Source organism: Trachinotus anak, unplaced genomic scaffold, assembly GCF_046630095.1.
Source record: "Trachinotus anak isolate AG129_WGS33_773 ecotype Australia unplaced genomic scaffold, CSIRO_AGI_Tana_v1 ptg000012l, whole genome shotgun sequence".
NCBI lineage: Eukaryota > Metazoa > Chordata > Actinopteri > Carangiformes > Carangidae > Trachinotus > Trachinotus anak.
Window position 1 is genome coordinate 16,976,806 of NW_027273863.1, and position 13,686 is coordinate 16,990,491.

Below are 13,686 nucleotides of genomic sequence, written 5' to 3' on the forward strand. Positions count from 1 at the left end.
TGAAACCAATGATTGGTATTGGCAGTGAAAACTAGTATACAATGAATGATAAAGATATGTTTATTGACATATCCATCAGTGCGGACTCCAATGCAATTAACCATGCAAATTATCCAAGACAAGAGTAGATCATAGTTCCAGTGCTTTTTTTCTTTTTTTAACTGAACAAAAAGTTACAAATGAAAAGATTGCGGAGGTATTCCATAATCCTTATGTCTCTCTTATTATATACACTGTGGGGGGTCTGCATTAACGGGACATTACCTTGTTAGAGATGCAAGTTGTAAGTGTTAACAAGGACAATCATTGACACAGGTAGGCTCGCTTTAAGTACACCATCCCATAATTTGTCATATGATATGAACCGAGTCTGGGGACTTCGTTTTGACACGCTAACTCTATTGCAATGTGTCCATAAAGAGGTAATCTAATATATATATTTTATATACTCAAACCAGAGAAAGTATGTTCCGATAAAACCACAAATGTGTGGCGATTTCTTAAAAAATAAATGATGGAAGAGTTAAGATTTGTCTTGTTTTGGAGAAAAAAAAAAAACAACAAACAAACAGATATGGCAGTAAAATCAATATCCAAACGTTAAGGCACTAGGTGGGCCAAATGCTACACCTGTTTAGTCTTCTACAAATAATTTACAATTCAAACAGTGCAGTTTTACATTTTGTTAACTTAATGTTTTCCTTTTGAACCATTTATCTATGAATCAATGTAAGGCAATACATTACAAAAAAAATAAACAATACAAGAAAAAAAAATATTACAATGTACCAAATAAACAGAAAAAAAAAAATCAGTTAAGTTTTAGGACTCCTATATGCCATTACAATGGAATATTCCTTATGGCTTGGAGCAATAAAAATAATTATAATAAAAATAATGCATAGATTTAAATGATGATCTTGCATGCTCCTCACTCAATACTCAAAACATCTAATACTCGTGTCCCAATACTCTGTCCCAAACCTGATAAGTGACTTGAAGAGTGATAACAATAAAGGCAAAAAGGCCAGAACATGATGAAGGCATCAGTCTTTTTTTTTTTTGTAGCTGGAAACAGAAGTATGCTTGCATTTAGCTCGAGCATCTGTCGAGGTGGGGGAAGAAATTACAAAACAGATATTCATTTTCCACCCCTGAGACACAACCACTCACTGCAGATCCGAAATCCCTGTATGACAGTACCTTAAACCGAACACATACTTGCAGGAGTCCCCGCAAAACCCCCTTTTACCTTCTCGTTCCCATCAGAACTGTCATATAATATGAAACACAGAATGGCTCCATGACATGAGTCCCTCTATATCGCTGCACTGTCAATGTTTAGTTCGAGACAAGTGTGCCATCTTCTGGTAGAAATGTAGAGCTGCAAGTTTGTTGAGTTGATGGTTTTCTCTTGAAGAAAGGTGAAGGGTGGGGTGGGAGTGTCAGGCCTCTTAATGTCCATGATGCCTTGTGTCTGACTTGTGTTGCAATTTTCCAGCGATGTTTTTTTTGGTTTTTTTTTTCGATATATGTTTTTTCTTTTTAATGAATTTTCTATGTAATACAGGTTTCTCCGTGTTTGAGGATGAGGAATGGTTCAGATGGTTAGCTGAAAGAAAGAATAGAGACAGGTGTCCAGTAAAAGAAAGACAGTATCTTAACCTTGGTTAGTAAATCTAATTTAAGTCAACGTACGACAGAAAAGCTTGTTTACAGACACTGCAACACCGTTAACACCTTTGCATCACGTTCGACAGGTATTGTAAAAATCCTTAATGTGGACCATTTTAACAAGAGTTTTATAGCAAGTTAGTTACTGAACCCATCAACACATTAGTGCCAATTAGAAAACGAGAACCCCAAGTGTCAACGGGAAAGAGCCCAGGAGTCGACCAACCAACCAGGAAGTGTCTCTTGTTAGAAGCACCCAGTAACACAATTAATAAATAGACAAGTTGTAAAGCTGTAGACAAAAGGCTAAAAAAAAAAAAACAAAAAAAACATATAAACACTTTCTGAAGAAGTTCCTGTCAACAAGTGCTGGATGTTGTGTCTGCTGCTTGGAGGCTGGACTGCGCTCTGCTACAACACAGGAGACAAACAGCAGGTCATGTGACTGACTTGACCACATCTCAGCCCACCAGATGGGATATTAAAAAAAAAAAAAAAAGACTTCTGACTGCAGCACACCCTCACTTACTGCCTAAAATAATATAACAGTGCCTTCTTCTAGGTCATGCAGTTAGCCATAGCTATTTGAACATTAGTGACTGAAAAAAAGAAAAACATATTTATATTCAACAACAACAACAGAAATGAGTCCCAAATTGTCAAGTTACCTCAGTTTTCCTGTATTGCTTTTAGGGTTCCTGCGGAAGGACTGGTTTGGCCCAGAGCGAGTGGACATAGAACGGGGAGAGGCTCTTGAAAATGTAGATGGTGGGGTCTTGGGAATCTTCTTTCCAAGGTGACCAATCCATTTCTTCTGTTCATCTTGGGTCAGGGCCAGCAGGAGCATGTCCCGGGCAGAGGTCACATCGTAATTTACTGTAGGGGGGGATAAGATAAGAGGATGCTTACAAATATGACATTAAGATTGTACGGCTGCAACTAAGGATTCTTTTCACTATTAATCAATCAGCCTGGTATTTTCTTCATTAATCGATTATTCATTTGATCTGTAAATTGCTTTGTCCAACCAAGAGTCAAAAACTTAAAAGGATTGTTTTACCATCATAGAAGACAAGGGAAATCAGCAAACAAGTAAGGAACTGGAAGCAGTAAATCTTTTTAATTTTTGCTCAACTGATTGATCAAGATCACTACAGATTAATTTTCTGTTGATTGACTAATCAATCATTTGTTTGACTTCTACCTCATGGTTAAGTTCAAGTTAAATTTGCTGAGACATTGTCCTCAAAACCAAATGAACTGAATCGTATGCACCATTAAGAACAATAAGTAGCTGCTAAATACATCCTGCAACTTAAAATAAAGTTTTGTTTTTTTTTTTATTTCCAATGTTATGTAAAATGAAGTTATAAAAGCTGCAAATAACCTTTGTAACTCAAACACCTCAAGAGTCATTGTGAATCCCACCAACGTTTAAACATTCATGTCTAGATGAGGGATTTATCAACTGGAAAGTACCTTGAAACTTTTACGGTTAATAACAGCTCACCCGCTGTAATTGTAAAATAATTATAGGTATACTATGTAATATATAAGAGCTATAAGACTAAAACTATTTTAGTCCATCATCACATCACAGCTTAGACCAACAAGAACAAGACTGTTGGCAGGCTACCTTTGCAAGGAGCAATAACGTCCTCCTTTTTGTCGAGGTGGTCCTTGTGGCACTTGACGTGGCAGCGGCGACACTCAAGAGCCGGAGGCGGCTTGAAGACGTGCCACAGAGGCTTGGCGCAGGCCTCGCAGTTTGAAGGGAAGTGATATAACGTGGGGATGAACTCGTGGCCTTTGTGTGGGAGACAGTTGGTCTTGTCGCCCTGAGGGACCGTCTCCATGTCCGCCTCCTTCCTGCACTCCCCCTCGTTGGCATACAGAATCTGAATGCAGAGGGAGAACAAGAAGCGCCTTGTCAGAAAAAACATTTGACATCAGAAGTGAGTGTAAAAGTGAAGATGTGGTTGGAGGCGAAATTAAAAAATCTAGAGAAACTCCAGGACAGGAAAGAGCCTCCGACCTGGAATATCCTTGGAATCTCTTCTGTCTCAGCCCGGTACACGTCTCCTTGAGTGACTGGTCTCACATGAAATAGTTTACTGCACAAAGAGACACAGAATTAACAGTCACATACCAGTAAATCTGCCAGCACTGATGATCTGTAACGTCACTCGTTTTCTCGTGGCACACATTTTTCAGGAAAACTGTGACAGTCAAAAGGAGCGGACGACAGGAACAAAAAGTACTTACTCGATATCTAGTACCATTGAGGGGTTGGACTGTTCCTTATCCTGCTCGTCATTGTAGAACAGAATCTTCTTACTGCTCACCACCACATACTGCAGATGTTAAAAAGACAATGAAAGGAAGGCCGATATTGTCCAAAGGGCTGGCAGCAGAACAAAGTTTGACAAAATGCTGGTGAACAGAGGAAATGCCAAAGAAACACAACACACCTGCTTCTTCCATCCGTATCGCTTGATATTAGCACGATTAGGAATGGACAGCCAGCCCTCCAATCTGGATTCTGAAAAGCAGCCCACATGTGAAAAAGTTACAAATCAATGTAGTGGATGTGTGTAATCATGCAGTGACTAAATCCAAACTCAACTGGGGGGGAAAAAAAAAAAAGTCAAGTCACAAAGGTCATAATTATTTCACTCCCCTCAGGGAGTTCTGCCAGCATAAAGGTAGCTGCACTGGAGCAGGTGACAAGGGATGAGTTTAGATCTCCCATGCTGCTGCTGCTGCTGATACACACTCCCCATGCAGGAGGAAAATATTAGACATACTTAAGTCCTTCTGACAGCATGTTAACAGCGCATGGAAGATTTTATTATCTATAATTGTGTTAATAGCTTTATAATAATAGTTTGGTAGCTGGAATTAGTTTTATTTACATCCAATTAGCTTGATCACTCACTCCTTTAATAGAAACAGATGTATACATTATTTGCTGTTAAAATTATAATTTCAAGTGCATGCAGCTGAAACAACACAAGCTAAACAGGAACAGTGAACTAAGAGGGGCTCGTCTGCCAAGTGTGACATTGTGAGGGAAATCTGTGTCCAAAACGAGCAGTACTTCTAGGTGAACATGCCGACACAAAAAAAAAAAAAAAAACCAAACAAGAGTGTTAAGTGTTTGAGGCGCACAGTGCCATGAATTTAAAACAGCGTTTTCAGTTTCAAGACACATTTTGAAAGGTGCTGAGAGTGATGTGGTAAACCCCACACAGGGTGTAGTCAGTAACCTCTGATCTCACGTGGTCATTTTACCGTTAGGGCTGACATTCACATTCGCCAGCATTGACATTTAACATTGCGTTAATATTAGTCAATGATTTTTGCTCAGGCTGTTCTGACAATTTCTAAATGTCATTTTACTTCCCACTCAATAAGGCTTCTTTCAAAAGTGTTTCATGAATTCCCCCCACAGAGATGGCTGTGTCACCTCTGGCAAAAGAACACTTAAGAAAATCGGGGGCAAAAAAGACAAAAACACACAACAGCTGCAGCGCAGGCCAGGCAAGAGTGGGGACTCGTCCACTCAGTTACTCACAGAGGGAAAGGAATAGAAGTTACAAAGATAAGAAGAGCAAGGAGAACCAACTGGACATGAGGGGAATAAAGAGAGAATGGTTTAACCACAGAAACCAGCAATACATGAAAACAGACCTAGAATGAGTGTATTCATGTTAGAAAAGATGAGTTCATTCGTTTTGAACAACTGTTACTCAGCATTTGGTAGCGAGTACAGCAGCTGGTCTAATAAATCCACGACTGGCGCAGCTTTCTACCTAAATGTACCAAACCTAAAACCGCAAGCACCTTGTTGAGCAGGCTGTTCAATAACCACCACGACTATGTTCTAAATATATAGAAAAACAAATCTGAAAGTTTTAACTCACAAAAAGCACAAATTATACATTCTTCAAAAAAAGTACCAAACCTGGAAAACACACTGATTTCAACAAGGACAAAAGGTTTTAACTGAAGTAACAATTTTAAGTCTTTTTAGCTGCGGAGAATTCATGTGGTTGAGACTTGTGTCAGAGTAAACACCGGAAGCAGCAGTGCCCCCGCCCCCCCTGTGGTGACCTTACCCGCGATGTTGCTGTCTGTCTCGTCCGTCTGCAGGCTGGTAACACTGGAGTTATCCATGCGCTGTTGCAGGTCGTTCAGTTTCTCCCGGAGCTGCTCAATGTCGCTCTCCTTGCTGTCCAGCTGCATCTGCAGCTCGTTGCGATATGTGCATTCTTCTGCCAGTTGCTGTCGGTGGGAAAGTGACAGGACTTTGGTTAAAAACAAGTAAAAAAAATTATATTTAATTTAATTATATCTAGATCATGTGAGCCTCTAGCACCCTGACATGTTCACTTACCGCCTGCATCTCGCTCAACTCCTTCTGATACTTGATGGCCATGTGGTTAAACTTCTCCTTCTCCTGGTTAAGCTCCAACTGAAGCTTGCGGTTCTCCTTCTCCTTCTTCCGCAGGTCGGCAGTGCTGCCCTTCTTCTTCTGGTCCAGCTTCATGTCCTTGCGGTTCATGATCTCTGCCAGCTTGTTCACCGCCTGACAGATTGAGGTAGATAAATCAGCCGCCATTCTTCGCTTGCATTAGCAGTCTTTACTGTCTGGACTAAAAAGGCACATCTTTACCTGAGTCTTCAGTGTGCGCTCTGTGTTGAGGACCTTCTCAAAGTTGGCCTTGATTGCACTTGTAATCTCCTCCTTCTGAGCTACATACTCTGTCAAGGAAAAGAGAGTCAGCTCGTACATTAGCATAGTTGCAATATAGCAGGGTGACATTAAGGTCAACAAAGGGATGGTACCTTTTTCCTGAATATGAAGCTTCTCATTTAAATCAGCCTTCTCCTTGCTGAGGTTCTCCACATCTTTGGTCAGAGTTTTATTGGATTCTTCAAGCTGCACCGACATGTAAAAGTTATTATTCTCTCTGATTGCACTGATTTGTATTGTATCTTACTGAAAATGTTGTCATCATGCTGGAGGGGCATAATAAACAAACAAGAGCTGGAGGAGGCACTTAGGGTTTTCCTTACCCGTGCAATGGTAGCCTCCTTTTCCGCAATGTCCTGCTTATGTCTAGTCACTGCCTTCTTGTTCTCCTGGCTGAGCTCAAAGTATTGTTCCTCCTGGAGTGCCCGGGCAAGCTGCTCTGATTCGGCCTTGGTCACTGTCAGATCCAGCTGGGCGGACAGGGAGTCCCTTTGTTTCAGGATGAAACAAATTTAGTTAAATAAAATCCTCATCACTTCAGCTTTTTTTGGCAGTTTCATCCGACATCAGACAAGGATAAAATCTAACCACACAACAGGGCATAAAATGTCAACATTTGGATGGTTAAAATCTATGAGTCACAGGTCTGCACTGTGCACGAAGGGAATTCAGTTTCTTACCTTTCACTGCACAACTCCTGCACCTTTTTATGAGTCTCTTGTACCTGCCGGTTCCTTTCCTCAATCTCCTCTTTGAGCTCCTTGACCTGAGTTTTGTAAAGCGTCTGAGGGCAAACAGACAGATCATTTAGACCAATAGCTTTCACACTGAATTAAGAGGGCAGAGACACTGGGGGACTGAGAGACTTATACTTACAGAAAAATACTGTTCGGCCTCAAGCTGGTCCTGAAGTTCCCTCATCTGTCCCTCGTTGCCTCTGTATTGTCTGATGACAACAAAAAAAAAAAAAAAATTTCATTTCTTCATTAAATCCATGCATCTAGCTAATTTCCCACATTCACATGCTTGAGCACTTTCTAAACAACACTCATTAGCCAGTTAAACAGAGCCAGCCTCTAAGTCAGTTGCTGTTGTAAAAGCAACCAGCAGCACAAGCAGCAGCAGCAGCAGCAGCAGCAGCACTGGCTGCCGTGCTCGCCGGAGGATTAGCCACAGAGTGGATGGAGCTGGACTCTGAGTAAACCCTAATCCTGTGGTGTAAACACCGTCACAGAACTGCTTTGGCATAATCATCCCTTAAACTGGAATAATAGCACTTATTTGAAAAGAGCAGGCAATTGTAGGGCAATTTACGCCTTGACTTCCAAAGAGCATTACCAGCCAGTGCAACAATAACAGAAAAGTAGCTCTCCTGGCTGGAGCTACTGCCAGTTTGTTTGGGAGTAAAAATAACAACTGGCACAATGGGACAGATAACCTCAAATGTTCCTATTTTTCTAGAAAACATAATATAAGGGTTTAGTCTATTTATTCTAATTTATATGCTGTTTCTGTTTGTTTATTTTATGCACATTAAACTAGACAATGTCTCATTTAATCTAAGTAGTGGGTGGACGACACACATATAAAAAAAACATATGTAATCAATTTTAGATTTTTGTTTAACACTGTGATGCAGGAAAGACCACTCACTTGGTCAGCTGTGCCAGCTGGAACTCCAGCGAGCGTTTACTCTCTAGTGCTGTGTTGATCTCCTGTTTGAGCTGCTTCTCTGAACACCTGAGGCGGTCCACCTCCTGCATGCGGCTCTTCAAGTCATTCTGAGCCAGGACACGCTTGCTCGATTCCTGTTCTACCTGTATCCGCAAAGCCTTCACCTGGAGGAGGAAGACATGAGAGGGGTGAGGTCTCACACGGCTGCGTCTTTGTTTGATTTATCTGCATTTATCTGCAAACGCTGAGAGGGAGGGATCACTTACCTCATCTTCCAGCCTTTCCTTTTGCTTCATCAGCTGCTCCATCTTCTGCACAGACTGCTTGAGGTCAAACTCGAGCATCGAGCACTGCTTTTCCACCTCCACCACCCGGCTCTCGGCTCTCATCCTCGCTCCATTCTCCTCAGACATCTTCTGCTGAACGGCTGGAGAAACAAAATGAAAGAGTGAGATTCTGTCCTTCTGCCAACTGACATGATATCAAGCAAAACACTTTGTACACATTGTATGATAATGTTAGTACTCTGGAAACCTTTGGATTCTTCCCTCCCATATTCAATAACATATATGGAAACGGAAACTAACTCATTTTCTCTCTCATTTTCTTTTACCAAGCACATGTTCTGAGCTCTCTTTGTTTAAAAGGAACCCTGTTTTCTGTAAACTGACGGTGTTATTGGAACATTTTGAAATATTCAGGACTTCTTGATGATCAGTAGACATGGACAAAGATGAAAGAACCGGCATGGGAGAAATTTGCCAAGGAGACGCTGGAGAGTTGATTCCAGCACACACTAGATGAAAGGCAAGAAATCACCTGGACAGATGATCGCTCTAATGCAAAGACTGCTTTAGAGTCCAGCTTTAATATGCAATGAGGCAATGTCCTGACACGCTGACTGTCTTACACTCCTTAAATTCCTCCCACCACAAACAGCCCCTGGAGGGGAGTCTGATCAGACTGCAGAAAAGAGAAGGCGAAGCAGGAGGAAGGTGATGGGGTGAGGCAGAAGTTAAATAAAATGAAGGTGGAGAGGCAATAAAAAATTAGAACGAGAGACAAGGCAAAGTGGGATGGTAAAAAAGAAAGGAAAAAAAATGGGATCAAAGGATGGTGAAAAACAGTGAGCAGGGCAAGCTCTGACATAGGACTGGAATACCATTCATGGCCGCTGATTTGGCTTCTTCAATAGACTCGTATTTGTCAGTGAGTTGTGCCCGTGTCACCCTGTGCTCAGTCTGCTCCTGCTCCAGACGCTGCTGCAAGGTCTTCAGTTTGTAGTTCAGGTCTATCTCCAGGTTGTTCTTTTCCTGGGGATGGGGCGGGGGTCAGAACCAGACAAACAACATCACACAAACTGAACACAACACTCTGCATTAATCCAATTAAAAATACATAAAATAACAGCTATTCTTACAATTGCATAAATCCTACTACTACTATTTTTTTTCTTGTGTGTATACCTTCTCCAGGTTATTGCTCCTCTCCTGGGCTTGTTTACGTTCTGCCTCCACTTTGGAGAGGCTGAGCTTCAAGTTTTTGTTATCCTCTTGCAGCCCTGCCATCCTCGCTGAGAGTCAAGGATAAATACACACAGTCAGGATCATGGTGTTTATGATACGAAGCTGGTTTATTCAGGGCAAAATCTCTTTTTGTAAACAGTCATATTTCTTAGTTTTCTTTGACATTCTGTTTGACATCTCGTTTTCCATTAAAAGATAAGTAGCTGGCTGATAATCACAGATGGATTTGGCTGCTGTGGGCCTTGTCAGCGCTTCTATCTTGTGAAATATGTGCAGCTGTCTCGAATGTCAGAGTGAGAGTGAGATTATTAGTCTTGAAGAGGGATTTGGAACCACACAGAGTGTGTTTCAAATATTCAAATTTTGCCTCAGGGATTGTAAATTTCTTTTTGCCCAGATTTGTATGATATATATCTCTATGTGGCCTTGTCTTCAAAGTAAAACTTTTCTCTCATCTGATAAGCATCAGATCATATTTTTAAAATATAAACAGTGTAACTGGTCAAGCATGTGTTTTTTTTTTTAAAGTGTTGGATTTGCACGCGTCAGTGTCGTCATTTGTGTGTCAGTGGGTCACCTTGCAGCTCCCTGATCTCCTCTGATCCCTGGCTGCAGTTCCTCCTCTCGGAGTCCAGGGTGCTCTGAACAAGCAGGAGCTCCTTCTCCAGCTGTGCCTTCTCTCCGTCGACTGCGCGGCTCCTCTCCTGCAGCTCCCGGTTCAAACTCTCCAACTGGCTCATTGATTTCGCCATCTCCGTGTGGCTCTTCCTCAGTCTCGCTGCTGTGTCCGACTCTGCACGCAGCAGGTCATTGGCCTCCTCCAGCTGCCGATCAAAACAGAGAGAGTCAGAGGGGATGAAGCTAAATGCATTTTCTGCCACTAGTCCAGAGTGTGTCTGTGTATGTCTAGTGTTCTCCAGAGGTTTCTGGAGGGCTCAGGAGCTGTCGCGGTGCTGTCAAAATATGAATTTTCACATCATTCTGAACCGTTATCATTACAATATTTATAAAAAAAACACAACACTGATTGTTTTTTACAGTACACTTAGACATTAGCAAAAAAAAGTGAAACAAATATACTCACTGATGAAGTGAGTGCTATTTTCTGAAGCAATTCTTCAATATGTTTAAGTGATCAGACTGTGTGCAATACAAAATAACACCAGCAAACCAGACTTGTACTGATTAGATATGAATTGTCAGATGGCATCCTCCCATAGCCATCTGACAATGTAACAGTGTTTGGCTGCTTCCCAAAATTTTTGTCTGGTTTAGAAGTCTGTAGACAGCTCACTTTCCCTGTGGCCACTAGTCAGCTGACTGAGTTACTGTAGCAAGTCCATTCCTCTCTCCCTCTCATTCCTCTCGCGTAATTATTTCCTCTGACATTAACATTTTTCAGACTTCAGTCTTTTTGAGTTCATCTTCTGTGACTGATGTAATTCCTGGCTGTTTGACAGATTCTCTCCTTGGCTCAGTTCTGCAGTGAAGAGGAGACGCGGAGAACTCATTTTCACTTGTCATGAATTTATTTCCTCTGTGGCAGCAGAATGTGTTACACCGGCCTTTGGAGACTCCTGTGAGTTCAGCTGGACTAACGAAGCACTTTTAAGGCTGATTAACTCACTATAGGCTCACTATAGACAGACCTCAAAACTCATTAACCCATAATGCAACACTCTGAAAGTCTCCGTTTAAAAGGAATATCTGCAGTACTGATATATTCAACAACCCCAATTTTTTAAACACCAGGTTCAGACATGATATAGTTATGTTTGGGCCAATCCTTTCTCTCCAGAGTGGTTGAGAGCGTTTTTTTCTGTTCATTGAGTTTAGGTGCTAAGTAAAAATGCTTAGGAGCTGTGGTGAAGTCTAACAATGGCAGGGAAAACCCTGCATGAGCAGGTGTACTGTACCTGATTCTGCAGCTGGGCAATCTTGTCATTCGAGGCCTGCGAGTTCTGGCTGATCTTCCTCATATCTTCAAGCTGCTCCTTTAAAGTTGACACTAGAAATAATCAGACAGGAAATCAATTAGAAAAACCCTCATTTAACCAAACAAAACAACATGTGCGAATTCCTGATTAAAACGTTGTTAAATTGTGTGCACAGTATATCAAGTCTTTAATTCTAACAGCTTCTACCTTGTTAATCCATTTAGTGCCATCTTCTGTGGACAGCCAATGTGAAATTCAGTAAGACATGTGCATGGTTTAGCACTTAACTAGATCTGTAGTTAGCAGCAGGCAAGGTGGAGTGGGAGGGGTGTCACACCAGGATACCAAGTAATCCATTTGGGACATGTGTTTTGGCCAGATCAAATGATGCTGAGAGGATGAGGGCATTACCATGTAACTAAACTATGTTCAAACGCTGACTGCATCGCTGCTTCACTCTGCAATCATACATTAATTGCAAAGTGTCTCAATCAGACATCAGCAGTGCCACATTATCTTTACCCTCATTCTCCAAATTGCGTCTCTTCTCTGCCTCCTGGTCAGCTTTTCTTTGGTACTCGGTGAATCTGTGCTGCAGCATGATCTTGTCCTTCTCCAGCAGAGACACGCTGGCCTCTGCACTCTTCCTAAGGTTTGCCTGTGGCGAGGAACAACAGAGAAGCCATCATGTGGCAGCAACAAACCAAGCCTTAATCCTTAGCCTCTGATTGTAAACAGTCATTTACTCAATTTACCAAAAATATTAAAGCTGTAGCTTCAGTTTATGTTTCTTTAAATGGATATAATTGCAAAGCAGACATCATAAAATCTAAATTTTAAAATTGAGAGAGAAAAAAAAAGGTGTCAGAGTTTCACCTCTTCATCCAGTTCTTTCATGATCTTGTCGATCTTGGTGTTTGATGTCCTAGAAGAGGAGTTTAAGACAAATACTTAACTTCATTACATTTAAAACAAATACTGTAGAAGTCACATGAAAATCACATGTCTAATGCTGTGTGCAAAAGTCTGGTTTCCTCTTTAAAAAGAAACACTGATAATATATCTGTGGTCCTTTTTTTTGTATTTTACAAATATCACAATTGAACTTTTTGTTCTCATTAAAACTTAATGTTTCTTTCCATCTCTCTGTAACACTTGTTTTTCAGCCTGTCCCGGAGACCAAAGAATTTGCATCAGGCCTTTAGTTTGACTAAGTAAACCTCTTCTGTATGAATAAATGATCTGGTTGCGCACCTGCATTTCTGCTCCAACTCATCCTTCAGCTGCATCTCACTGTGGAGCTGCTCCTCCAGATGGTAGATTCGTTTCTGCAGGTTTTCCAGCTAAACAGAAACAGACCGTTTGAGCGCATGAGACGAGACGGTAGATTGGTTAATATTCTACATTGTAAAAGATTTTTTCTCTTAAAAATTTCTACTCACATGACTCTTGTCTTCCTTTGTGGAGCTGCTACGTTTGTCACTGGTCTTTGTGGAAGATCTGCGCAAAAGGCTGAAAGAAGAACACTTTCTTTTTACGAGTGTGTAACTACAACAATTAAATTAAAACCTCTTCAAGTAAAAACTCAAACCTGCCACTCCTTTTTCAATAAATAAAAAAGTACAGGCTATAAAACAAGCATTCACAGGCAAACAGAAGAGTTAATGTATCTTTGACATTTGCTCCAACACAAGTTACTCTTTTAGGTTGTGAAATATAGACTGAACAATGCATCATGTCATAAACACATCACTGTATTTTCATAAACATGCAATTTTACACAATCCTTTGTTATGAGGAACCAAACTGGCAACTCTCCACGTTCACAATAAACGTGACTTGCAGTACTGTCTGGCAGACTTACTTGTGATTGCTGTAGTAAGTGAAGCCCACGAAAGGCAGCTGGTTGCCCACAAAGGCCTTTGGTATGGGAAAGGTCTCCTCCTCTCCCCGATCCTCCTCAATGTCGTCAAAGTTACTGGTGTCGATGTCACTGCTCAGTTCAGGCACTACTGGAGCAGCCGCTGCACGTGGCACAAGGAGATGGAAGAGTGGTGACGATACAGTAAATAGGGCCTTTCGCAGTTCATTACGTATGATAAGTCTGATGCAAATG

At 41.2% G+C, this 13,686-nt stretch overlaps 1 protein-coding gene across 2 annotated transcripts in view; it reads right to left on the minus strand.

Moving 5' to 3' along the window:
- Nucleotides 1-42: 42 nt before the first annotated feature.
- Nucleotides 43-13,686, minus strand: part of rock1 (Rho-associated, coiled-coil containing protein kinase 1) — a 30,760-nt gene continuing 17,116 nt past the window's right edge. The window contains exons 10-33 of one of the 2 annotated variants that reach the window (XM_071492092.1): nucleotides 13,435-13,594; nucleotides 13,013-13,082; nucleotides 12,825-12,913; nucleotides 12,447-12,495; nucleotides 12,093-12,228; nucleotides 11,550-11,641; nucleotides 10,211-10,457; nucleotides 9,574-9,680; nucleotides 9,270-9,420; nucleotides 8,374-8,534; nucleotides 8,087-8,271; nucleotides 7,310-7,379; nucleotides 7,114-7,217; nucleotides 6,757-6,922; nucleotides 6,526-6,619; nucleotides 6,353-6,441; nucleotides 6,074-6,265; nucleotides 5,796-5,961; nucleotides 4,146-4,216; nucleotides 3,940-4,028; nucleotides 3,710-3,788; nucleotides 3,311-3,572; nucleotides 2,343-2,550; nucleotides 43-2,085 (exon numbers count right to left, since the gene is read on the minus strand). In XM_071492092.1, the coding sequence (XP_071348193.1) occupies nucleotides 2,034-2,085; nucleotides 2,343-2,550; nucleotides 3,311-3,572; nucleotides 3,710-3,788; nucleotides 3,940-4,028; nucleotides 4,146-4,216; nucleotides 5,796-5,961; nucleotides 6,074-6,265; nucleotides 6,353-6,441; nucleotides 6,526-6,619; nucleotides 6,757-6,922; nucleotides 7,114-7,217; nucleotides 7,310-7,379; nucleotides 8,087-8,271; nucleotides 8,374-8,534; nucleotides 9,270-9,420; nucleotides 9,574-9,680; nucleotides 10,211-10,457; nucleotides 11,550-11,641; nucleotides 12,093-12,228; nucleotides 12,447-12,495; nucleotides 12,825-12,913; nucleotides 13,013-13,082; nucleotides 13,435-13,594 (3,089 nt within the window). In that variant the 3' untranslated portion in view covers nucleotides 43-2,033. The remainder of the gene's footprint in view (nucleotides 2,086-2,342; nucleotides 2,551-3,310; nucleotides 3,573-3,709; nucleotides 3,789-3,939; nucleotides 4,029-4,145; nucleotides 4,217-5,795; nucleotides 5,962-6,073; nucleotides 6,266-6,352; nucleotides 6,442-6,525; nucleotides 6,620-6,756; nucleotides 6,923-7,113; nucleotides 7,218-7,309; nucleotides 7,380-8,086; nucleotides 8,272-8,373; nucleotides 8,535-9,269; nucleotides 9,421-9,573; nucleotides 9,681-10,210; nucleotides 10,458-11,549; nucleotides 11,642-12,092; nucleotides 12,229-12,446; nucleotides 12,496-12,824; nucleotides 12,914-13,012; nucleotides 13,083-13,434; nucleotides 13,595-13,686) is intronic. The other variant, XM_071492093.1, reaches the window with a different exon arrangement.